Raw genomic sequence first — 26,524 nt, forward strand, 5'->3', positions numbered from 1 at the left:
AAGACATTTATCTCTTACTAATAATTAAAAATAAGAATTGTATTCTCTGTAGTCTAATACAATAAAAATAATCTCATGGAAGAGACGGAAGAAAACAAGACACGCAAGAAATCTTCACCCCAAAACTAAAAACTTCTCTGCCCAGACGGAAGAGAAGAAGAAAAACTGACTCTCGCAAAATGTGCGGCTCTCCCCATAAAACAAGCCAATTCGAAACTTCACTCTACGCTCACAAAAGAAAACATTCCTTTCCCTACCTAATCAACTCCACCGAAAACAAAAGCAAAGGCTACTTTCCACAAAGGCACCGTGAATCAAGAAAGGAAATGGTCTTTACACAATGGTCAAGTCTTCGCGGTCCCCACCTAATTGAGATGTTGGCCAGCCAAATGCAATTCAATTCCTTTTCATTATAGAAAGAAATGGACGTTGGTTTACACCATGCATATGGGCCAATTGTACAGAGTTTCACAATAATCTTCTCAAGAAGGTTTCTGCTCCACTTTCTGAAAGTATATCCAAATACCAAATATAAATATATATTGACAATTAAAGCAATATTTGGCAAGGATAAAGAGGAGAATTAACAATAAAATTACTAACAATTAACACCCTATCAATTCCCCCCACACTTAAATCATGCTTGTCCTCAAGCATGGGAACACTAAACTCAACAATGGCTAACTCTCATTTCATTTACTGCCAAGCTACGCTTATCCCAAAATCAAGTTTTAGTGGCTAAGTGTCAAGACATATTTCTCCCGGTTAGCTCCTGAAATCATAGACTCGTCCAATTCATAGCTAACTCGTCTAAGAAATCAAAATATTAAACTAGCAAAAGTTAGCAATTGGGTCAACTGAAAATCAAAATCTCAACATTGAAGAACAAGGATCGGCAGGCCAACATGATCATAAGCTTACTTATTATTTTCTTTTTCTTTTTTTTAATAAATGCTCAGTCCCAAGCTATTCAAGTCTTTTGACGTGAACTCTGACATTTTTAGATGAAAGAGCCCAGTTACTCAACTCTTCACAACTTCAGGACTAACTACTCATATATATAGTCACTTTTTGACGCGAAAGTCGACACTTGTGGTGAAGACTCCCGGTTACTGGGTGACAACACTAGCGGAGTAGGGTCATTTATTAATCACAATTAAAGCACCAGAAAACCAGATAATTAAAGATCATGGCCCACGTCATCTCCTAACATGGAGAACTGAGATCAACAATTGCCCAATCCACACAACAATTGCTAGTAAAATATTTTGATTGCTTAAACAAGTTAACCACAAATTGCACCAAGTCATAAAACTCATGGTATTCACCAAGATAACATACTTTTACTTGCCACTTAAACAAAATTCATAAGATAAATCACAACCAGCAATAGACGAATGAATTGCCATATTTATTCATCAAAACACTAGTAAGAAAGGCAGCAAATTAAAGAAACACCAATCAAAACTAAACCCAAATCCCCCCCACACTTAAATCACACATTGCCCTCAATGTGATAATGAAACAGTAAAAATGAGAAGAAGGACAACGAAACTCCCCTGAAGCTGGTGCCAGCTATTAGCACCTGTAGTTGGAGGAGGCGAAGCGGAGGTCAAAGGGTCGGGATCGTGGTTTCACCATCTTCTTTCCAATTGCCTCACAAACCAACAATAAACAACAGTTGCTATAAACGAATAATGGAAACAGAAATTCAAAGCAACTAACAAATGAAAAAATCAATTCATATGAACAAAGATGCATCACGTCACTTCACTCACAAGTTATACAGATTATCTCAAGCCACTATATAACAAATGCAATCTAATAAACACTCGTTGTTCCAACTATCCAAATTGTAATAATAATGGCACCTCAAAATCCATCTCCCAATTCAATGTAGTAAACTTGAAATGCGAACCAGACAAAAGTCTCTCATATAAGCAATTGAAGACCAATCTAGCCTTCATATAAGTAAATTTAAGTCGTTAAAAGCACCTCCCAATTGAACAAACAACTGTAGCAAATTACCCACAGTTAGACACAAAGTACAGCAGATTAAACACAATTCGACCTAAAATATATATATATATATAATGATTAACGATTGGACATTCAATTCACAAGTCAATCTACTAAATAAATAAAAATCAAGCAAAGTAAAAAGAAACAAGCAAAGTAACACAGAAGTACCCAACTAAGGAGGAATAGAAATGTCAGGTAGTCCAAACACGCAAAATTTTCAAAAACGTACTGTAATAAAAATAATAAAAACATACTGCAATAATAAAATAAGAAAATAAAAAAAAATAATAGAAAGAGATTGAGGCAGGCGCGTGCATACGAAGCCAGTAGTGCGATGAAGGTGGTGGCTGTGAGAGAGAAGAGTTTGCGGCAGCTGGATCTGGTGGTGCTCGGCTTTCGGGGCTTCAGGCGGATCTTGGAGGCGGTGGCTATGGCAAGGGTGAAGGAGGTCAGATGAGCTGGTGGTCACCCTTGGCGAGGAGAGCCGAGGCAGCGGCGAGAAGAGCTGGGGTGGGCGGCGGTTGGGTGAGGTTCGCAGCCGAAGAAGAAAGAAAAAGAAAGGGACAGCGGCTTGGCAAGAAAATAGAAAGAAAAGAAAGAAAGAAAAAAAGAAAAAGAAAAAATAGAATGAAAGAAAGAAAAAGAAAGAGAATAAAAGAAGAAAAATAAAAATTTTTTGATCTTACATTTTTTTTTTAAATTCAGGAAATTTGATTGTTGATAAACTAAACTGTCATAAAGAAAGAAAGTAATTGTATTTTTTTTTTTGATTTCTTTTTTGATTTTTTTTTTGTTTTAGTTCGTCAAACATGGCATGGGCACGCCAAGATTAGAAAACATTCTCTGACCTTGAGAATCAGTTTTGAACATTAACGCGTGCCCTCTCCGCACGGGCACGCCAAGATTCCACTTCGTAATGTTGAGATTTTACGAACATGGCGTGGGCATGCCATGTTTTAGAAACATCCTCTGACCTTGAAGTTGGAACTTGTGAGATTAATGCGTGCCTTCTTCGTACGGGCACGCCATGATCACCTGTCCTAATCATAGTAGAGAAAAATATCAAATTTAAGCAATACCCAGATGAGAAACGACATATTTAACGAATCGCACAACAAAAACCAACAAAATCAAAAATTGGGTTGCCTCCCAAAAGCGCCTTTCTTTAACGTCTTTGGCTAGACGGAGTCCAGAATTTGCTTAAACTAAGCAAATCGGGTCTTCCAGTTGCATCATCTCCACCCGTTCAATTGGAAATCCTTCATAATACGGCTTGAGACGATGACCATTCACCACAAATTTCTTCTCTGTTTTCAAACTTTGGATCTCTACTGCACCATAATGAAAGACATTAGTCACAACAAAAGGGCCAATCCAACGAGAACGTAATTTACCTGGAAATAGTTTCAATTTGGAGTGGTATAGTAAAACTTTTTGCCCACAGACGAATGTCTTCCTAGAGATCTGTTGGTCATGAAAGATCTGATTCTTCTCCTTATAGATCACTGCATTCTCGTATGCTTCATTTCGAATTTCTTCCAACTCTAGTAATTGTAACTTTCTTTGAATTCCGCCTTCCTCGATATCCATGTTGCATTGTTTGACCGCCCAAAATGCTCTATGCTCAAACTCGACCGGGAGATGACATGGCTTTCCAAATACCAATCGGTAAGGGGACATGCCAATGGGTGTCTTGTATGCTGTCCTATATGCCCATAGTGCATCATCTAGTCTCACACTCCAATCCTTCCTATCGGGTCGGACCATCTTTTCTAGAATTGATTTGATCTCTCGGTTCGATGTTTCCGCCTGACCATTTGTCTGAGGATGGTATGATGTAGAGACTTTGTGCAAGACACCATATCTCCTAAAAATTGCAGCGATCTTTTTGTTGCAGAAATGAGTACCCCGATCACTTACAATTGCTCGCGGCATCCCAAAGCGAACAAAAATATTAGACTTAACGAATTCTGCAACCACTTTGGAATCATTAGTGCGGGTGGCCTTTGCTTCTACCCATTTCGAAACATAATTTACAGCAAGCAATATATACAAAAAACCAAAGGAAGAAGGAAAAGGACCCATAAAATCAATGCCCCAAACGTCAAAAATTTCAACAAAAATCATTGGGGTTTGAGTCATTTGATCCCTACGAGAGATATTACCCACTCTTTGACACTTATCACATGACTTACAAAATGAGTAGGCATCCTTGAATAGAGTTGGCCAATAGAATCCACTCTCTAGCACCTTACGAGCCGTTCTCTTCGGTCCAAAGTGACCTCCACATGCAAAAGAGTGACAATAGGCTAGAATAGATTGAAATTCAACTTCACTTACACATCTACGGATGATTTGATCAGCACCCCGCTTCCAGAGGTAAGGATCATCCCAAATGTAGAACTTTGCATCGCTCCTCAACTTGTCTCTCTTTGCCTTAGGCCATCCTGTAGGAAATTTGTCAGTGACTAGAAAATTAACAATATCTGCATACCAAGGCAAAGATGAGTTAATAGAAAATAAATGCTCCTCGGGGAATGCTTCTCTCAATGGGATGTCATCTTCGACGACTTGTACTCGACTCAAGTGATCTGCTACCAGATTCTCCGCCCCTTTCTTATCTCGGATCTCCAGGTTGAACTCCTGTAGCAACAATATCCACCGTATCAATCGCGGTTTTGCCTCTTTTTTGGTCAACAGATACCGCAAAGCTGCATGATCAGAAAAAATAATAACTTTAGCACCAAGTAAATAAGACCGAAATTTTTCTAAGGCAAAAACAACTGCTAAAAGCTCCTTTTCGGTGGTTGAATAGTTCAATTGAGCTCCGTTCAAGGCTCGAGATGCGTAGTAAATAGCATGAGCTGCTTTTCCTACTCTTTGACCCAATACCGCACCAACTGCATAGTCACTGGCGTCGCACATGATCTCGAATGGGAGGTTCCAGTCAGGGGGTTGGATAATAGGTGAGGTGATCAATAACTCCTTTAACTTATTGAATGCCCCCTTACATGTTTCATCAAATTCGAAGGATACATCTTTTTGCAAAAGTTGGAACAAGGGTGCTCCAATTTTCGAGAAATCCTTGATGAACCTTCTATAGAAACCTGCGTGACCCAAGAAGGAACGAACTTCCCGCACACTCGCGGGGTAAGGTAAAGTAGATATAACATTTATTTTTGCCTTATCAACCTCAATACCTGTAGATGATACTACATGACCCAAAACTATCCCGTGTTCAACCATAAAATGACATTTTTCCCAATTAAGCACGAGATTAGTTTCTATACACCTTACTAAGATCAATTTCAGATTATCTAGACAGTTTTCAAAACTTTCACCATATACACTGAAATCGTCCATGAAAACCTCAATAATTTTCTCAACATATTCTGAAAAGATACTTACCATGCATCTTTGAAAGGTAGCAGGTGCATTACACAATCCAAATGGCATCCTTCGGTATGCAAATGTTCCAAATGGGCAGGTGAAAGTAGTCTTCTCTTGGTCCTCGGGTGCGATAGCAATTTGAAAATAACCTGAAAATCCATCCAAGAAACAATAGTAAGCTCGACATGCTAATCGCTCCACCATCTGGTCAATGAAAGGGAGGGGGAAATGGTCCTTTTTCGTGACGGCATTTAGCTTTCGGTAATCGATACACTGTCGCCATCCGGTGGGCTTTCGAATTGGTACGAGCTCACCCTCTTGGTTTGATTCCACTGTCACCCCTGCCTTCTTCGGGACCACCTGTACTGGACTTACCCACGGGCTATCTGATATTGCAAATATAATTCCAACGTCCAGCAGTTTTAAAATCTCTTTCTTTACGACCTCCATCATGAGAGGATTTAATCTCCGTTGAGCTTGCCGTACGGGTTTAGCATTCTCCTCGAGTCGAATTCGGTGCATACACACCGCGGGGCTAATTCCCTTGATGTCGGCGATGGTCCATCCTATCGCCTGCTTATGTTCCCTAAGAACTCGAAGTAGTTTCTCTTCTTGAACCTTTGATAAACCCGCGGAGATGATCACTGGAAGTGTCTCCCCTTCACCTAAGTATACATACTTTAGGTGTTTCGGCAGTGGTTTTAGTTCCAAGACAGGTGCCTGCACCACAGATGTAAGTAACCTTTGATGAGGTTCGGGTATGAAAATCGGTGCAAGATCATACCTTGTCTTCGTGGTTGGTAACGTTTGCAACGATCCAATCACGCATTTAAGCTCTTCACTCAATTCTACCCTAGAGGTTGTTTCGGACTCAAAGTGCCTGGTCAGGACGACCTCTAGTTCATCCCTGCCTTCAATTTCAAAAACCTCCTGTATAGCAGGGTCAATAACATTTATCGAGAAAACAGAGCCAATATTTGAATCGGATGGATATTTCATGGTCTCAAAGATGTTAAAGTGAACAATCTCACCATCAAATTCCATAGACAAAGTACCCTTATTAACATCAATTTTGGTTCGGGCTGTGCTCAAAAAGGGTCTACCTAACAACAAAGGTGACGGATCACGGGAGTGTTCATCCTCCATGTCGAGCACATAAAAATCAGCTGGAAAAATCAATTCATTAATTTTTACCAAAACATCTTCAATCAACCCGTCAGGGTATGCATTGGTCCTGTCAGCTAATTGGATTATTATCCCAGTCTCTTTCAAAGGGCCTAAGTTCAATGAAGCATAAATGGACTTTGGCATGACATTAATCGAGGCTCCTAGGTCTAACATGGCCTTTCCAATCAAAGTATTACCTATCCTACAAGGAATAGTAAACATACCTGGATCTCCGCATTTTGGTGGAAGTTTCCTTTGTAGAATTGCTGAAACATTCTCCCCAACTATAACTCGTTCATCCCCCTTCAACCGCTTGCGGTTGGCACACAAGTCCCTCAAAAATTTTGCGTACCTGGGTACTTGTTTAATCGCATCCAGCAGGGGTATGTTGATCTCCACCTTGCGAAAGATCTCCAAGACCTCTTTTTCCTTATCTTGCTTCTTTGGTTTCTCTAACCTGCTAGGAAAGGGAGGTGGATTAGTTTTAGTTGTAGGAATTGGGTTCGAGGTTACCTTTGCATTTTTGTTGTCTGTGCCCTCCTCTTTCAATTCTTTCTCAATCCGTTCCTCGTCCTTGTCTTTAGGAATCACCGGTTCGGGTCCTTGAACTTCCTTGCCACTCCTTAAGGTCATTGCGCTTACATTCTTTGGATTTGCCTCAGGTTGAGATGGCAACTTTCCTTGAACTTGGGACTCCAAACGGTTGATTGTTATAGCCATTTGATTCATTTGATTTTGCAATGATTGCACCTGTCCCAGTTGATTTCTCATGCTTTGCAGGTCTGAATCCGTCTTTTGTTGGTTAGCAAGTAATTGCTTCATCATTTCTTCCATGGACGGACTTGAGTTTGAAGGGAGTGGTGGTGGTGGTGGGCGAGGATGGTACTGCTGTTGGTGTCCTTGCTGTCTATTTGGCACAAAGTTAGACTGCCTATTTCCTCCATAGCTAAGGTTGGGGTGATCCCTCCAACCAGGATTGTAGGTGTTTGAGTACGGGTCGTACTGCTTTCTTGGCGCGGGCGCGTGGCCAGCCATGTTCACCTGTTCTGCAGTTTCTTCTTGAACCAGTGGACACATTTCCGTAGGATGACCCACGGCAGTACACACCCCACACACTTTGACTTGTGAAGCACTCCCCACAGCTAATTGTCTTACGAAAGATGTTAATTCGGAGATCTGCTGTTGGATAGAGGACGTTTCCACCTCATTCACCCTACGCGTCGGGATGTCCTCTCTTGAACCAAACTGCTGTGAGTTCTCAGCCATCCCTTCAATCAACTCCCATGCTCCTCGAGGGGTTTTGTTCACCAACGCTCCTCCACTTGCAGCATCGATTATGCTTCTGTCCCTGAAAAGCAACCCCTCATAGAAATATTGAATGAGCAGTTGCTCACTTATCTGATGCTGAGGGCATTTGGAGCACAGTTTCTTAAATCTCTCCCAGTACTCATAGAGAGATTCGCTTGGGTGTTGTTTGATACCACATATCTCCTTCCTTAGGCTCGCAGCTCGAGACGCAGGAAAGTACTTGTCCAAGAATTTTTTCTTCAGTTGGTCCCATGTGGTGATACTACCAGGCGGTAGGTAGTAGAGCCAGTCTTTCGCGGAGTCCTTCAAAGAGAAGGGGAAGGCCCTCATCTTTATTTGCTCTTCTGTAATTCCCGGAGGCTTCATACTGTTGCAAACGACGTCAAACTCTTGCAAGTGCTTGTAGGGCTCCTCACCTGGTAGACCATGAAAAGATGGCAAGAGATGAATTAGACCAGATTTTAGTTCAAAGGGAGTGTCATCATTTAAATGTGGAAAAGTAATGCACAAGGGCTGCTGATTTAAATCAGGAGCAGCCAACTCCCTTAGTGTTCGTGCATTTGCCATAGTGACTTCCTCTTGGTCTGAATCACTTGAATTGTCACCAGACAAATTTGTCGGCTCAACCTCTGGATCAAGTTCCTGAGGTGCAATATCGTATTGCTCCTCCCTGAGCCGCCTGGTTTCTTTTCTCGTTCTACGCGCGGTCTTCTCTACTTCAGTGTCGAAAATTAATTCGCCTGTACGAGAAGAGCGAGGCATAAACTAGAAAAATACCAGAAAAAAAATGAACTTAAAAAGAAACAAATGATTAACGCCAGTCCCCGGCAACGGCGCCAAAAATTGACAGGTGTCGAGTCTGTGCAATAATAAATACCTACTCGAGAAAAATGAATTTTCTGTGTATAGTAGTGAGTAGGGTCGAATCCACAGGGACTGGGAAAAATTCGATTCTTTTCAAGTTCGGGACACGGGGGATTTTTATCAGAAATAAACTAAAAATAATTAATTAATAAATACAATTGTAAATAGCAATTAAATAAATGATACATAAATTCTAGCCAAGGATACAACTACGCAGACACAGTCCATTCATCCGATCATTGATGCAAAGAAGGTTCACTTAATTTTATTAACAGGTTAGTTATAGTCGCCGATAAACTCTAACGACCAGCTTTTCCTTAATTTATTGATAACCAAGGTACGACCGTTGATTACCCCTAACCAGGAAATACTCCTAGGTACGACCGTAGGAATTAATTTCCTAATTGCATTAAAAACTAGAAAAGCCTAACCCAAATTAATAACACGCTACGAGGGTTATTTAAATCAGATTGCATGTCCCCCTAGTATGTGAAAATACTAGTTGTCACTAATATTAACCAACTAAACAATTACGGATTTAATTGATTAATTTGACAAGAGATTAATAAGTCAAATTGCACATCGGGCCCTTGATATCCAATTAACAAAATAATTCCATGAAATTAAAATAGAAAACATGCAAATATTAATAAATTAAGGAACACGTAAAATTAATTAGATCTCACAGATATTTAGGACTGCATCTTCGCATTGATCCTTGACTAGAGGAGAAAATTAGCCACGCCTCATAAGAAAATTCCCACGCAATTTAATTGAACTCAAAGACATTTATCTCTTACTAATAATTAAAAATAAGAATTGTATTCTCTGTAGTCTAATACAATAAAAATAGTCTCATGGAAGAGACGGAAGAAAACAAGACACGCAAGAAATCTTCACCCCAAAACTAAAAACTTCTCTGCCCAGACGGAAGAGAAGAAGAAAAACTGACTCTCGCAAAATGTGCGGCTCTCCCCATAAAACAAGCCAATTCGAAACTTCACTCTACGCTCACAAAAGAAAACATTCCTTTCCCTACCTAATCAACTCCACCGAAAACAAAAGCAAAGGCTACTTTCCACAAAGGCACCGTGAATCAAGAAAGGAAATGGTCTTTACACAATGGTCAAGTCTTCGCGGTCCCCACCTAATTGAGATGTTGGCCAGCCAAATGCAATTCAATTCCTTTTCATTATAGAAAGAAATGGACGTTGGTTTACACCATGCATATGGGCCAATTGTATAGAGTTTCACAATAATCTTCTCAAGAAGGTTTCTGCTCCACTTTCTGAAAGTATATCCAAATACCAAATATAAATATATATTGACAATTAAAGCAATATTTGGCAAGGATAAAGAGGAGAATTAACAATAAAATTACTAACAATTAACACCCTATCAGGCTGAATTCTATGGTCTTGAACATCTTGATATTAATGCAAGGAGCAGCAGTTGTAGTAGCAGTAGCAGAGCGGTGAAACCAATCACTCTGTTTCCGAAACTATGGTGTTTTGAGTTGGAGGGCATGGGAAGTCTGGAGGAGTGGTCAGATGCAATGGTTCCCTCGGATTGTTCTTCATCAATTAGGGTATTCCCTAATCTCCGGGACTTGAGAATCCATAGGCTCCCCAAGTTGGCAGTTTTACCGGATATGGAGAACTTGACATCTCTTAAATCCTTACAGTTGTGGGATTGCTGAAGTTTGCCTTGTATAAGGAATTTGAATAGCCTTACATCTCTTGAATCCTTAACCGTAGCAGACTGCCCTGCTTTAGATCATGGTTTGAAGTGTCGGCCGAGACCGAGACGATTCGGCCGAGTCGTCACCGTCTCGGCCCCTACCGATACGATACCGTGACGAAACGATACCGAAATACTTGACTCGCCGAGAAATCGGCCGAGTCGTCACCGCGACGGATTGACTCGGCCGAGTCACACCGAGTTACTCCGAGTTATCCCGAGTCAAGATGAGAAATCAGCCGAGTCACACCGCGACAGATTGACTTGGCTGTTTCTTTTGCTATTTTTTAATTATTTTTATTTAGCATACTTTTTTATATTATTAACAATTTTTAGAATATTAAATACTTTAAAATTTGCGTCTCACCGAGACCGCGACCGATATGCCGAGACTGATGTGGAACGTTCTGGGCCGCGACCACGACCACGACCGCGACTTTGAACCATGCTTTAGATGCTTCTCTGGACATGAAAAACTCCCAATCCCTACGTACTCTAACCATCTTAGGATGTGATAACTTGAATCCTTCATTGAGTAATAATCTTGAGAAGTTCACATTGCTCGAGCGGTTGTGGATCCGTTCTCATGACCCTGGTTGTTGGGCAAAGGGTCTACACCATCTAGCCAACCTCCGCAAGTTAGAACTCTATGGCTTCTCTGATGACCTTGATCATTTGCCGTGGCCAGACTCCATCACCAATGTTGCCAGCTGTGCCAAGGATGATGCTGATTCTGAAAAACAACATCTCGTCTCTCTGGAGCGTCTTGAATTGTCTGGATGGCCAAAAATCTTGTCTCTCCCAGACCAAATTCAGCATCTCGCTACCTTGAGAACCTTAAAGATACGGGAGTTTGAGGGGTTGGAAGTTCTTCCAGAGTGGATAGGTAGCCTTCGGAATCTTCGAGGATTGTGGATTGCTAACTGCTCTAACCTCAGACAATTACCCTCTGCAGAAGCAATACAACACCTCACCAATTTAAATCGACTAGTTATTGACTACTGCCCTCTTTTAGCAGAGAGATGCACCAAAGGAAGTGGCGTAGAGTGGCCCAAGATTGCACATATTCCCGATATTGATATCTTTCCGTTGAACAAAGTTTGACTCGTTTCGCGTTAGGGAAACAAACCTCCCCACAAACCTGTAAGTTGTTAATATTTCCAATGTTTTAATCTACTTATTCGGTTTGTTTATAATTCTATTACTGCCAAATCTTGACTCTTCCTTCAATTGCTCTTTACATTTTCCTTTCCATACATTCTTTCCTCCTCCTTATCATTCATTCATTCATTTTTTAATGGTCAGAATCAAGGCAATTTATTCATCGTCTTCCACATTGTGAAAAGAAAATGCTCATCCATCACAAAAAAGAGGAGCAGTTTCCTCAAGCTGCCTTATGGATGCCGGATGTCTGCTGATTGTCTCATTTATTCTTGGATTTACCTGCTCTCTCCTTTGAGGTGCATTTCTTTTTTTGTTTCAAGCTGTAACTTATGAAGATGGACACGAATCAGAAAAATGAAGACAGATTAAAGTGTTGATAGACTTTTTCTTTTTTTCTTTTTAAATAAAAAGAGTCATTACACACACACACACTCTCTCTCTCTCTATCTGTTTTTTTTTTTTTTTTTTTGTGGGTGAAAACTGCTATTGAATTGCTAGAATAGACATGTGCATGTATTTTAAAAGAAAAATTACAAATGACTAGGAACTGAATAAAAATTTTCATTTCAAAGTATCCAAGTATAGGTATTTCTCTTGAGCCAAAGGTAGTCTTACCAGCGTTGCAACTGCATTTGATCCTAAACAACTTATCTACTTGACCCTTTGTCAGTCATGATGGATTCCAGGGATTCTTTATATGAGAGGTTGGAAACCTTGTACAAAAGTAACAAAACATGAGTTTATTATTTAACCGTCGATGCATTGCTAAGCAAACCAAATAAAGTATTATCCAGCCCAACATGTCTGCTACCCAAAATTAAAATGATCAACACACAGCTCTGTCTCCTACAATTGAGACAACAATTGGTCCATCTCTTTATTATATTTCTTGAAGTTGGCAAACACGAATGCCACAGATCATATGAGGCTTCTGCCTATATGATCTGAAAAGCAAAAGGAATCTTGACAGGAAGTGGATTGCTGTGATCATATGAGGCTTCTGCCTATATGCTGGATTTAGTATTATAGCAATAATAAACACGGGGAGTAACATGATCACATGAACAATGGCTAAGCAACATGACTTGATCAGCATCAGAACACGCATGCAAGGCTAATTGGACATAGGCAACGATTCCTATTGTCCCCTATCAATAAACATAGCACGAACATTTCTGATGTCTTCATTGATTAGGCAGCGTGTGATGCAATTATTTACAAAATTAAACAGCCAACACGATCAGCTTTGTATCGGAGCTGATGATCCAAATGGTTGTCACACAAATATTCTACTGCAAATTGGGATCTCAATACTCGATGCATCTTCTGAGATCCGACATCAATGAGACAGAAAATGAGGACAAACAGAAAATTTAATCAGCTATTACAACTAGACAAAGAGAGGATGAGATTCCTTCCGTTTTCTTTACCAGCAATATATATAAGTGGATAAGGTATTCTGTTTTCAACATCTCAATAGGCTTCTAATACTAAACATTCAACATCTATTTGCTAAATTCTGGATACGGAAAAAATATGGCAACCTCTGCTCCAAATAAAAAATTCTCCAGCCATTCTCGTTCCATCAGTTTGCCGCCTTCAACTTACCCTCTTGTCGTGAGTCATGACGGATGAGGAAAATCTGGGAAGATTGAAGTCATCAGTAGCTGCATCCTCACCTTCAAACTCATTGCCATGCCAAAAGTTGGATGGCCTCAAGAACTTGTACGAGTGTCTGGATGATGTGCTTCAGCTCCCTTTAAGTCAACAAGCTCTGTCCTATGAAAGAATTGGAAAATGGGAAGAAGAGGTCTTGGATGGATATCTCAGGTTGTTGGACATTTGTGGAGCAGTTAGAGACATATATTTACTGATAAAGGAAAGTCTGCAGGAACTTGAGTCATCTCTACGGTGGAAAAGAAGTGGAGACTGGGCCAGTGAAGTCAGCTCATATATGATTTCCAATAAGCACTTGAATAAAATCACCAGCAAATGTTACAGAGAGTTGAAGAAAGCAGAGAAGAACTGCAACTTGGCAGTGGTAAACAAAGATTCTGCCATGGTTAGCCTGATCAAAGAAGTCCAAATTGTTAGTCTCCCAGTGTTGGAGTCTGTTCTGTCTTTCCTTTCTGGATCTAAGGCAGGGTCACAAGTCACAACCTAGAGGTTGGTCCTTGATGTCAAAGTTGATGCAACACAAGAGACCATCACACAGAGGAGACTCTGAAATTGCTGCGATCGAGCAAATAGAAATTGAGTTGCATCTCCTGAACAACAATAAGTCAAACAAGGATGTACTTAAAAAACTTGTGGCAGTAGACTCCAGCATTGAAGAATTAGCAGAGGTGCTTGAAATTGTGTTCAGGCTTTTACTGAAAACCAGAGTTTCCCTTCTCAACATTCTCAACCACCAGTCTAGGTCACAATCAGCATGGATTCTCAAATACCATGCACCTCAATTTTGTTTACATTACCTTTGTACAAAATTGTACAACTATAAACTCATCTCAGAAATGAATGCAGTACTGAAACAGGTTTCTAATTTGAGCTTGTCTGTTCCTTTGCTTGTCCATTGATTTTTGTCCTTAGCTTTCCTGAAATTAATTCCACGGTTGATCAAAATAGAATCTTGCAGTTAGACTTTTTTTTTTTAATTCTTAAACAGTTGGAGAGTAATTTTCTTTCACCACTAATTAAGAAAGTAAACAAGCTTTATATTCTGTGATTCTTTGTGTGAGGGTGTCTGGGATTGGAATAGAGTTAAAACCTTCAAATAAAGTTCCAAATGTCCAGCAGACCGTCTGCCACTTGGCAAAGGACTGTCGCTATGAGAATGGGAATGATAATCTACCTAAATTTAGAAAAATTAGACTCCAAATTAAGAACTGTGCACCTTAATGTTTTTTGTAGAGAGAATAAGAAACATTTTCTTCTACGTTTACAGTGAAAGCATCATGACAGAAAGAAATTGGTACTATTGACCCATCAAGCTCACATTGGCATCCCCATTCAGATTTACTACTTAACTCTTTCTTTCAATTTCCTGAGTTCAAAACTCTCTTGCATAACCTTTTTCACTATAAAGACTTTTTAATATTATTTTCATAATCACCCCCAAGGCTGATGAACCAAGTCACTCACATGCATGATAGAACAAGAAATTTTTCGGCTAAAGCAGATTTTGACAGTGTAAGTAGTACTGACAGCTTTATTGATGTGGTTCCTTCTTTTCTTAGACTGGCAATTTTGTCTGAGGCAGACTAGTTTGTCAGTGGAAAGGGAAATACAGAAAATTGACATCACAGAAGCTGAGATAATTCAATCTAAATGCTTCATAAAATACTTTTCTGCAGATCTTCGCCTTTCCAGATTCCACAGTTCTTTGTTTAGGCTAATTGGTCCGTGGAATGGCAACACAGGTTATCGCATAACCTGGCACAAGATATGCATACAGGAACAAAGATAAAATTCTCGAAGGCAATTCTGAAAATTTTTGTCTTAGCTATTTAACTCTATAAAAATAGATTGATAATCCTTCTTCATTTGTTACACCTGACATTGATGTCATCAGGCAACATACAAGGGAAATGTTTCATTAGACGCAAAAAGAGAATAAAACATAACATGGTCAAGCCCTGGGATTCCCCAACCTTTACATGATTGATGAGTTTTGCGGCAAGACATCGCAAGGAATGAAATACAGGACATTGGAGTTGGAGTTGCAAGAGAGAGGAAGTTATGTAATGTGGGAGAAATCTATATGATGAGGTTTTTACTCTACACCAAATTTTAAAAATCTAATTACCCTGTTTTCTGCAAGTATATAGATCATTTATTGAGCATTAGAAAGAGAATTAATATGGTCCCCAAATGTCACAGTGAATTAATTCAAAAGGATTAATTGTAGAAATAGAGCTGCTAGGGAAAGAAAGACGAATTTGTCGTGCAAGAGCACAAACATCACATCTATTATTCTTTTCAAAAGAAAAATTTAACAAACTTTTGGACATAAAATCCAATCTGGAAAAGGAGAGATGACCCAACCAACATGCCACAAATCAGTGAAAGGAACCTGTGAAGAATGATTATGAGTACTAAGTGCTGTTGTAGCCATTGGTTTGTGAGAAGCCATTGCAACGAAGTAATAAAGGCCTTGATGTTGTTTAACTAAGCCAATCATCCTCTTTGTCATCATGTCCTGCTAGATACACCAATATGGAGAAAAGGTTATGAAGCAATTGAAATCTCACATAAGTCGACTCACAAAGATCAGATCCACTTTACAAATAGGGACACTATGCACATTTTTTAAAGAAAAGGATGAGTTTAAGGGTAAAGTCCTAGTTGAAACAATCGGAACCTTGTCTCCATTTGGTATAAGAATTGGTGGCAAAATAAATTTTTTTGAAGTTGGTGACCAAGTAAGATGATCTAAGGCACCACCATCAACAACAAGTGTTTTCTAGATAAACCTGGAGATACTTTAGTGATGTTCACCTTCGGATAAGAAGTAGAAAAGTGCTCTCCAATGGAGGTTACTGATTTATTATGCACAATGGATAGAATTTGCTGTGATTGCAATTCTATCCAATTGAAACCTTTGTCGAAGTAGAAGAGTGTCAATGCCTCGCTTGAGGTTGGATAGATGTTTTTGGATGTCTAGGAGAAGATCCATGTAATTTCCAGCATGTTTTTATAGTGTGATAATCCTTGTCACAATAATCACAATGTAAGTGTTTACAATTAGAGAAATTAGAGCGAGAAGCGAAACCTTGTTTGCTTTGAGTGGCAAAAAATTGCAGATTCAGGCTGTTGAATATGCATGGTAGAATTCAAGACTATCTCCCTTGCAATACCTAAATTATGCTGTTTTTCTTCCTTTGTAACAGAAGAGTATGCTTATCCGACATCCGACAAAGGTTTCGTCGTCAGGAATTGGCCACGAATTGCACTGTAGGACTTATTAAGGCCCATGAAAAATTGCATCAATAGGCGTTGCTCATTACCTGCTCTTCAAGTGCAAACTGCATCATTATATGAGGCCAATTCATCTCGAAATTTTTTGTGCAATAAGCAGCAAATGACATTTGATCTTGGGTAAGACATACAATATCTAGCTCTATTTCGAAGATTCATGGTGACTACTTTGAGAAAAATGACTCTTTATGTCTTCCCAGACTTCTCGTGCCATATTAGAAAAGATGACACTATCGACAAGATCAGGTGTCAAAGAATTAATAATCCAAGAAAGAACCATGTCATTGCATTTTTTTTCATGATGCATAATCTTCGATTGGGACTTTGCTGTTCTGATGGAATTTCGAGAGTTTCATCCACAAATTCCAACTTAGATTTGGCGTTTAAAGAAATTATCATAGCCCATTTCCAAGTAGGATAATTCTCTCCATTAAAGGGCTTTGAAACAAGAGTCATTCTAGAATAATCGGAATGATGAAGAAAAAATGATGGGTTGGATTGACGGCATCTGATTTGTTGGCACTTGTGATTGCTGAGAAGCTTTTTCAGCCATTGTTATTAAAATTTGATCGAAGAAGAGGAGAAATATAGCAGGGGATCAAATGTCCTCTGATACCATGAAAAGATGATAGAAAAAAGGGATATTTCTTTCATATACATTGAATGGGGACAATCCACTTCATATAGAATTACAATATCTAATTCTACTAATTCCTATAATTGTGCTAAATTATGCTAAGCTATCAATTTACAAAATCTTTCCTAATTACATTCTATTTGCAATAAAATCTATGTCATTAATTGTGTACTTGCCTTCTCAACAAAGTCAACAAGCTCTGTCCAATGAAAGGATTCGAAAATAGGAAGAAGAGATCTTGGATGTATCTCTCAGGCTATTGGACATTTGTGGAGTAGTCAGAGGTATATATTTACTGATGAAGGAAAGTCTGCAGGAACTTGAGTCATCTCTACGGGGTAAAAGAAGTGGAGACTTGGCCAGTCAAGTCAGCTCATATATGATTTCAGATAAGCACTTGAACAAAATCATCAGCTAGTGCTACAAAGAATTGGAAAAAGCTGAGAAGAACTGCAACTTGGCAGTGATAAACAAAGATTCTGCCATGGTTAGCCTGATCAAAGAAGTTCAAGTTGTTAGTCTATCAGTTTTGGAGTCTGTTCTGCCTTTCCTTTCTGGATCTAAGGCAAGGTCACAATCAAGCGGTTGGTCCTTGGTCTCAAAGTTAATACAATAGAAGAGAGCATCACATGGAGGTGACTCTGATATTGCAGCAATCGAGCAAATAGAAATTGAGTTGCATCTCTTGACCAACTATAAATCAAACAAAAATGTACTTAAAAACTTGAGGCTGTAGACTAGAGAATTAAGAATTAGCAGAGATGCTTGGAATTGTGTTCAGGATTTTGCTGAAAATCAGAGGTTCCCTCTTCAACATTCTCAATTAATAGTTTAGTAGGACTGAAAGATGAACCAAACTATTTGATACTCGAATCAAGTTCGGTTTGGTAAGAGCTTGTTTGAGAGTGGTTTGCTAACTATTCAATCAAATTTGAATAGCATTTTGTTTTTGATAACTTTCAAATTCGATAAAAAAACTCCTTCAAATTCAGTTCAACAATTAATCAAGCCAAGTTTGAACAAAATTTCAAACTCATTAAAATAATCAAACAAGTTTGAACACTAGAATATTTGACTTGATTAGCCTTGTTTACGCCCTTATAGTTTAGGCACAATCAGCATGTCTTCTCAAATACCATGCACCTCAATTTTGTTCACATTAAACTTTGTACAAAATTGTACATACATGCACACATCTGAAAAATGAATACAATACTGAAACAGTTAATTCAATTTGATCTCCTTTATTCCTTCAACTGTTCATACTTAACTGTTGTCACTTAGGATTCAGAAATTAATTCTATGGACAACCAAACTAGAATCTTGTTAAAGAAAAAAGGAAAAAAAAACTAGAATCTTGCGCTTTAGACTTTTAGATAATTCTTAAATAGTTTGAATAGTCTAATACAAGGAGTTGTATTGGGGTAAGGAAACTAGAATTGTACTACAGTGATGACAAGTCACCTCACGAAATACTAAAATAATGTTCCTTACTGGTGGTTGTCTAAGTTACCCATCTTTAGCGACAATTTTGGTCCTTTAGCATCTTTTCTAATTCCATTAAAATAATGATTATAAATTTTGTGTAAATTTTTTTAACTAAAATGGTAAGTTTGTTCACTAAACTAGTAACTTTAATCATTCATCAAATTTACCAATTTATTTATAAAACTTACCATTTTTTAACAAAAACTTACCATTATTTCAATTAAACTTACTAATTATAATTGTTGTAACTTTCTTAAGTAAAATGGTAAGTTTGTGAAATAAAGTAGTAAGTTTGGACAATTCACCAATTTACCATTTTATTTGTAAAACTTTCTATTTTTTAACAAAAACTTACCATTATTTCAATTAAACTTACTAATTATAATTGTTGTAACTTTCTTAAGTAAAATGGTATGTTTGTGAAATAAAGTAGTAAGTTTGGACAATTCACCAATTTACCATTTTATTTGTAAAACTTATCATTACTTCAATTAAACTTACTAATTATAATTGTTGTATCTTTCTTAAGTAAAATGGGAAGTTTGTAAAATAAAGTAGTAAGTTTGGACAATTCACCAATTTACCATTTTATATGTAAAACTTATCATATTTTAACAAAAACTTACCATTACTTCAATTAAACTTACTAATTATAATTGTTGTAACTTTCTTAAGTAAAATGGTAAGTTTGTGAAATAAAATAGTAAGTTTGAACAATTCACCAATTTACTATTTAAATTGTAAAACTTACCATTATTTGAATTAAACTTACTAATTACAAAGTAGTAAGTTTCATTGGAGAAGTAGCAACATTCGATATTTAAAGAGTAAATTTCATATCATACTTATAACTTATCAATTTTATTACCAAAATTACTATATTACCACCTGATGTTATTTTGAATATTGGAAACCTGAATGAACAGTAGTGCAATTGTCGCTAAAGATACCAATCTTAGATGTGGGGACCACTATTAACTGATTGTACCAGTATTTTTATGTAAAATATTCCCAAATTATGGTAACGATCGGCACTGTAGCATTATCTAGGAAACTGATTCTTTAGGAAACTAGAAACTAGTTTCCATTAGGATTGGTTCAACCTCTTTGTCTATATATATATCCTTTTAAACTTTTGCTGGCAACATAATTGACAAACAATTTTAAGTGAAATCTTTACTGGAAAAATTTGAGAGCAAATAGGTCATAATTTTGGTTAGAAAGAAAAAGGAAAAATCAGTTTTGTCCTCCATCTTTTGTGTGTGATTGTCTAAATTAGCTAGCACTAAGTGAAAGCTAATTTGATCTTGGAAGTTTTGGCTAAAGGGTTCCTGTGAATCACCGTTAGAAGTCAAGAGTTTGAGTGGTTACGTGGATCTCTCGCCTCCCTCTATAACAAATGCTTCAATTATTCATGTGTTTCTTCTTTGATTAAGGTAATACACTTCAACATTCTTTTAGTTGTGTGTGATTTATCAAGACTAAAGGTCTGAGGAATTAAAAATTTTAATTTTTCGCTGGTTTTATCTCTGTGATTCCTTACAAAATTTTCATGAGCTACATAATAAATATGTGATTTAAAGAAGTGTCCTTGGGTTGTTTTTAATTCCCTGAGTGTAGAACTCTCTAATATGAATTTTTTCACTATAAATAATTCTTGAAATTATTTTGATAATCACCCCCAAGCAGATGAACTGATATATAAACGGAGGATTTTTTATTTATTTTTTTTTTTTTTGCAAAGCAGAATTCAACAATATAATAAGCTGGTAAATTATGCAACTTTGTCTGAGTAGATTTTTCTCTCAGTGGGAAAGGAAATACAGCATATTGACATCACAGCAGCCTAGAGAATTCAATCTAAATGCTTCATAAGATTCTGTTAGGATGGCGGGTAATTGAATCAGGGATTTGTAAATTGGGAAAGGCCGGACGATGTCATTTTGATTAATTAGGATTTAAAAGTTAGTTTAGTCAGTTAGTGGCTGAGTCACACGAACTGTAATAAATGCGGGGCCCACTGCTTTTGATAGGTTGCAATTTTACTATTTAATTTATTATTAAATTCCCCTATTACCTGATTACCTGATCTGGTGTGAATTAATTATTAGATTCTACTCATTTTTTGTAATTTGCATTTATTTCAGGGAGTAGAATGAAAATATGATAACAGGTGCCAATTTGACAGAAAAAGAGTCCAGATGATAGAGCTTGTTCCAGGGGTATCTTTGGAAAAGAAGCTGTGTGCCCATTTTGGTAATTTGCGGAAAAGGGCAGCGGACGCAGAGCTTTTGGATGGATGAAGGCCGCCGCACAAAAAAAAAAAAAAACCTTTAGTAGAGATTAGGCATTAGAATAGTGAGGAGACGAGATATGAAATAGGATGCAGAGATTAGCACTAGCTGAGGGGTTCTTGTTTATTTTCCTTTGAGGATTTCTTTTGGCTTCTCTCACGCATGGCAGAGAGCACTAGCTTAGCTTTTGGATTGTTGACTTTTCCTTGGTTTCTTGGTAGTAGAGTTCTCCTGCGGATGGTAGGAGCAATTAGGAAGACATTGAACCATACTCTGCAGCTTTGCTTTGCTTTATTCCTTTGATCGAATTGAATTTGTGCATTTCTCAATTGATGGCCGTGGCTCTCTCTTCAATTTTGCATGGGTTTCTCGCATTAAACATGAACTAATTCCTCCCTTCTAGTCAGGAAACAACGGATGCTTTGGATCACCTAAAAATTGTGAGATCGATTTAATTTGATTTTTTCTTTTTATTTATTGGTATTCGCATATTTTCTGGTTACAGTGCTTATGATTGTTTAATTAATTGATTGTCTTGGATCCGGATAATTAGTTAATTTAGTAATCTATTGTCAATTGAGACGTTGAATCCGTAATTGTTTAATTGTCTCAAAATAGTGATAACTGGCATGATTGGGTTTGTGTCAGGGGAATATGCGGGCTAACCTAAAATAACCCTGGTAGTGTGTTATTTGGTTAGAATAGAACTCCTCTAATACGTAAGGCAATTGGGGAATTAAATTTTATGAGCGTACCTAGGATTATTTCTCAATTAGAGTAGTGATTAACGGGCGTACCTTGATCACCGACACAGTAAGGAGGGGTTGACTGTCATCGTTTGTTTGGCAGTTATAACTTATTTATTAGTAAATAATTGGAATTGCCTTTGCATCGATGATCAATTAGGTGAACCATTGTTGAAGTTATTTCTTGGCTAGAACTTTAATTAATATTACCTTGATTTTAATACATTGCCATTTGATTTTTAGTTGCCTATTTTATTTAATTTTTAATTGTTTTCTTGTTTTAATTGTTTTAGACCTTTAATTATTGTTACTCTAAGTTTAGCGAATTGTTATTTAATTTCCAGTTAGTTAATTATTTTTATTTTTTTATTTGAATTTCTTTGACTGTCATCGTTCACACAGAATCACCCCCTGTGTTATTTTGGATTTCTAAAGAGACAAATATCTCCAATTCCTGAGGATACGACCCTACTTGCCCTATCTACAAATTCATAATTATTTGTGAAAAAGCCATCTCATTCGGGTATATCGGATTAAGCAAATTCTTTGGAAACATGGTGAATCAAGTAACCCATTGCACACCTAGAGTTCCTGTTCCAGTACTTAGAATTGGGGTTTGGTTACTTTAACTGGCAATTAGGTTTAATTTTATTATTGTACAGGTTTCGACAACCTGTCAATTTTTGGCACCGTTGCCGGGGATTGATGTCAGTTATTTGTTTCTTTTTAAATTCATTTTTGTTTTAATTTTCTGGTGCTTTTCGAGTGTATGCCTCGTTTTTCTCGTACAGGTGAATTAATTTTTGACCCCGAGGTAGAGAAGACTGCGCGTAGAACAAGAAAAGAGACCAGACAACTCAGAGAAGAGCACTCAAGTGCTACATCTCAGAGACCTGAGCCAGAAGTTGAACCAGCAGATTCGTTTGGTGACACTTCGAGTGACTCGGAGCAAGAAGAAGTCCCTATGGCTAATGCACGAACATTAAGGGAGTTGGCTGCTCCTAATTTAACTCAGCAGCCTTTATGCATTACTTTCCCAAGTTTGAGTGATAACACTTCATTTGAATTGAAATCGGGCCTAATTCATCTTTTACCTTCTTTTCATGGTTTACCAGGTAAGGAGCCGTATAAGCATCTGTAGGAGCTTGATGTCGTGTGCAATAGTATGAAACCCCCGGGAACCACAGAAGAACAGATAAAAATGAGGGCATTTCCCTTCTCATTGAAGGATTCAGCAAAAGATTGGTTGTACTACCTACCATCAGGTAGTATCACCACGTGGGACCAGTTGAAGAAAAATTTTTTAGATAAATATTTCCCTGCTCCAGAGTTGTGAGTTTAAAGAAAGAAATTTGCGGTATCAAACAGCATCCAGGGGAGTCGCTTTATGAGTACTGGGAGTGATTCAAGAAGTTGTACATTATGTGCCCCCAACACCAAATAAGTGAATAGTTACTTATACAATATTTTTACGAAAGGCTACTCTTCAGAGACAGGAGTATCATTGATGCTGCGAGGGGAGGGGCACTGGTGAACAAGACCCCTTGAGCAGCGTGGGAGCTAATTGAAGGAATGACAGAGAATTCACAACAATTTGGTACGAGAAAGGATGTCCCGATACGCAAGGTGAATGAGGTAGAGACATCATCTATCCAGCAGTAGTTGACAGAGTTAACCTCGTTTGTTAGGCAACTGGCTGTAGAGAACGCATCTCAGGCCAAGGTGTGTGGGGTTTGCACTGGTATGGGTCATTCAACAGACATGTGCCCAATGATCCAAGAAGAAAGTGTGGAGCAAGTGAACATGGCTAGTCACGCGCCCACGTTAAGAAATCAATATGACCCATATTTGAACACCTACAACCCTGGTTGGAGGGACCATCCCAACTTCAGTTATGGAGGAAATAGGTAGTCCAATTTGATGCCAAGTAGACAACAAGAATACCAGCAACAGTATCAATTTCGACCACCACCACCTCCACCAAGCGCCAGTCCATCTTTGGAAGATATGATGAAACAATTGATGGCTAGTACTGCATAACACCAGCAAAAGACGGACTCTGAACTACGGAACATAAGAAGTCAGATGGGTCAGATACAAGCGATGCAGAATTAGATAAGTCAGATGGCAATATCAATCAACCGTCTGGAGTCTCAAGTAAATGGAAGATTGCCATCCCAACCTGAACTGAACCTAAAGAACGTAAGTGCAATGACTTTAAGGAGCGGGAAGGAAATTCAGGGACCCGAACTTGTGACTGCAAAGGATAAGGACGAAGAGAAGATTGAGAAAGAACTTCAGACAGAGAATACAAGCATAAAAAATCCAGTGGTACTCCCTGACCCGATCATAGACGTTAAAACTAATCTCCCTCCATTTCCTTGCAGGTTGGAGAAACCGAAGAAGCAGGACAAGGAGAAAGAGATCGTGGAGGTGTTCCGCAAGGTAGAGATCAATATCCCCCTGCTAGATGCAATCAAACAAATGCCGAAGTATGTAAAATTTCTGAGGGACCTATGTGTCAATTGAAGGAGGCTGAGGGGAGATGAAAGAGTTATTGTTGGAGAAAATGTGTTAGCAGTTCTCCAAAGAAAGCTACCACCAAAGTGTGGGGATCCAGGTAGGTTTACTGTCCCATGCAAGATAGGTAATACTCTGATTAGGAATATCCTGCTGGACTTAGGAGCATCGATCAACGTAATGCCTAAATCTATGTATGCTTCTCTGAATCTCGGTCCATTAAAAGAAATTGAGATAATAATTCAATTAACTGATCGAACAATTGCATAGCCTAATAGGTTGGTCGAAGATGTGCAGGTTAAAGTTAATGAATTGATATTTCCGGCTGACTTTTATGTACTTGACATGGATGATGATCATTCCCCTGACCCCTCACATTTGCTATTAGGTAGACTCTTTTTGAGCACAGCACAGATAAAAATTGATGTTAATAAGGGTACATTGTCCATGAAATTTGATGGAAAACTAGTCCACTTTAATATTTTTGATACAATGGAACATCTTGTTAACTCTCACCCTGTGTTTGCTATTCATGCTATTAATCCCTCTGTGCAAGAATTTTCTGAGTTTGCTTGTAGGGACAAATTCAAATTTACTGAGAATAAGTATAAAGGGATGGAAACACTGTATGAGATGAAAAAGAGTAGAAAATTAAGAAAGAATGCTGCACTCAAAGGCTATTTGGATCCTGGAGGAGGGCCACCGATTTCCAGGAAAATTGAGTTACACCCAAATTGAAGAGTGGTGTTCAATGTCCAGCCAAAAATATTAAAGAAAGGCGCTCATTGGGAGGCAACTCAATTTCTTTTAATCATTTGTTCGTTTTTATTTGTTAGTTTAAATATGTTTTCCCTGAATTTGACTAATTTCGGGTTTCAATTCTCATTTTTGGTGATTTGTAGGTGTCTCTCTGACTTGACGCGCACGGGTCATGTCGTACAGAAAGCTCACGGTCAGAAGGGTTCTTACCCTCATGACGCGCCCACGTCAAGTCACCCGGAGAGCTCCTCATTCCGTGCCTTCGTCACATGCCCACGTTACGTTCACGAGAGAGATAAGTATTTAAAAAACTCAAGAATGGTTATTGATTGTTGGTTAATCTCTGCTTTTGAATCTCGAAAATAAAATTTTTCAATGAGAAAAAAAATTTTCAAAAAAAAATAAATAAAATATTCAAAAAAATTTTTTAAAAAATTTTTTTGCTTCACTGTAGCTTAGATTTTCAAAGAATAATTTTCTTTTTTAACTTAAAAAAAAAAGAATTTCTCTTTCTTTTTCTTTTTCTTTCTTTCTTCTTCTTCTTTCTTCTTTTTTTCTTCCTTCTCCCCTGTTCCTTCTGTGTCACCCGAAGCTCGCACGCCGCCCGCTGCTCGACGCCACTGCCATGCGCTGCCTCTCCTTCTCCCTTCGAATCTCTCTCTCTCCGCGCGGGTAGCTCACCTCCACCCAGCTATCTCTCTCCAACCAACCTCACCGCTAGCCCACCTTTCTCCCTCTTCCTGGATCTCCCTCTTCGCACACCACCACCAGCTCATCTTCCCCCTATTGCCGCCCAAGCCGCCAACTCCACCGTCCAATCTCGCGGGCGGCGAGCCATCCACCAGCGCAGTTTCTTCGCGCGCCTCGCCCCTGCTCACGGCCGCACGACCACTCCACCACCAGCTCTCCTCTAAGCCTAGCCAGCAACTTTTCCGTCTAGGCGACGCTCGCAGCCCACGGATGGCACCGCCCTCTCCCATCGCGCGCAGCTGCCAGTGCACATCACCACCTCGTCCGCCACCAAGCAGCTGCGCGCAGACCCTGCGGTCTTCTCCTTCTCCGTCGCACAGCTCACCCAAGCTCCGGCTCACCGCCGCCACTACTACGGACGCTGTCCGCCATCACCACCTGTCAAACAAATTGACGGGTAGAGGTAGTGCTGTTCACCTCCGTCGCTAATATTTTTCTGGATTTTAAACTGCTGGAGTTGTTGCCATTTTCTTGGGTTTTTGGGTGGATATTAGCAAGTGGTATATTGCTTGATTTTCTTTACTTGTGCCTTGCTTGGAGTTTCTATTGCATGTTTGGGGCTGCCTTGGGAGTTATTTGCCACAATTGATTACAGTTTTGGTTTCTTCTGTTTCTGGTACTGCTTGTATTGTTGGATTTATCAATGTTTTGGGCTGCCTATTTGAATTGCTTCTTCCCTGTGTGTTTGGTCAGCTGTT

General features: G+C 38.7%; 1 protein-coding gene and 2 non-coding genes across 3 annotated transcripts; 2 read left to right on the plus strand and 1 right to left on the minus strand.

The window, feature by feature from the left end:
• Nucleotides 1-7,975: 7,975 nt before the first annotated feature.
• LOC113752758 lies at nucleotides 7,976-8,082 on the plus strand. The gene has a single exon (XR_003464904.1). It is a non-coding gene; the product is annotated as a small nucleolar RNA R71 (small nucleolar RNA).
• A 2,877-nt stretch (nucleotides 8,083-10,959) lies between these two features.
• LOC113766379 (putative disease resistance protein RGA3) lies at nucleotides 10,960-11,595 on the plus strand. The gene has a single exon (XM_027310579.1). The coding sequence runs from the start codon at nucleotides 10,960-10,962 to the stop codon at nucleotides 11,593-11,595; it is 636 nt and encodes a 211-aa protein (XP_027166380.1).
• Nucleotides 11,596-23,132: 11,537 nt separating this feature from the next.
• Nucleotides 23,133-23,239, minus strand: LOC113752764. The gene has a single exon (XR_003464905.1). It is a non-coding gene; the product is annotated as a small nucleolar RNA R71 (small nucleolar RNA).
• Between the last annotated feature and the right edge of the window lie 3,285 nt (nucleotides 23,240-26,524).

This window comes from Coffea eugenioides, chromosome 1 (genome assembly GCF_003713205.1).
Source record: "Coffea eugenioides isolate CCC68of chromosome 1, Ceug_1.0, whole genome shotgun sequence".
Classification (NCBI taxonomy): domain Eukaryota; kingdom Viridiplantae; phylum Streptophyta; class Magnoliopsida; order Gentianales; family Rubiaceae; genus Coffea; species Coffea eugenioides.

Bases quoted from the DNA above. Each gene is read 5' to 3' on its own strand.
- LOC113766379 (XM_027310579.1), top strand. From the start codon at position 10,960: ATGAAAAACTCCCAATCCCTACGTACTCTAACCATCTTAGGATGTGAT.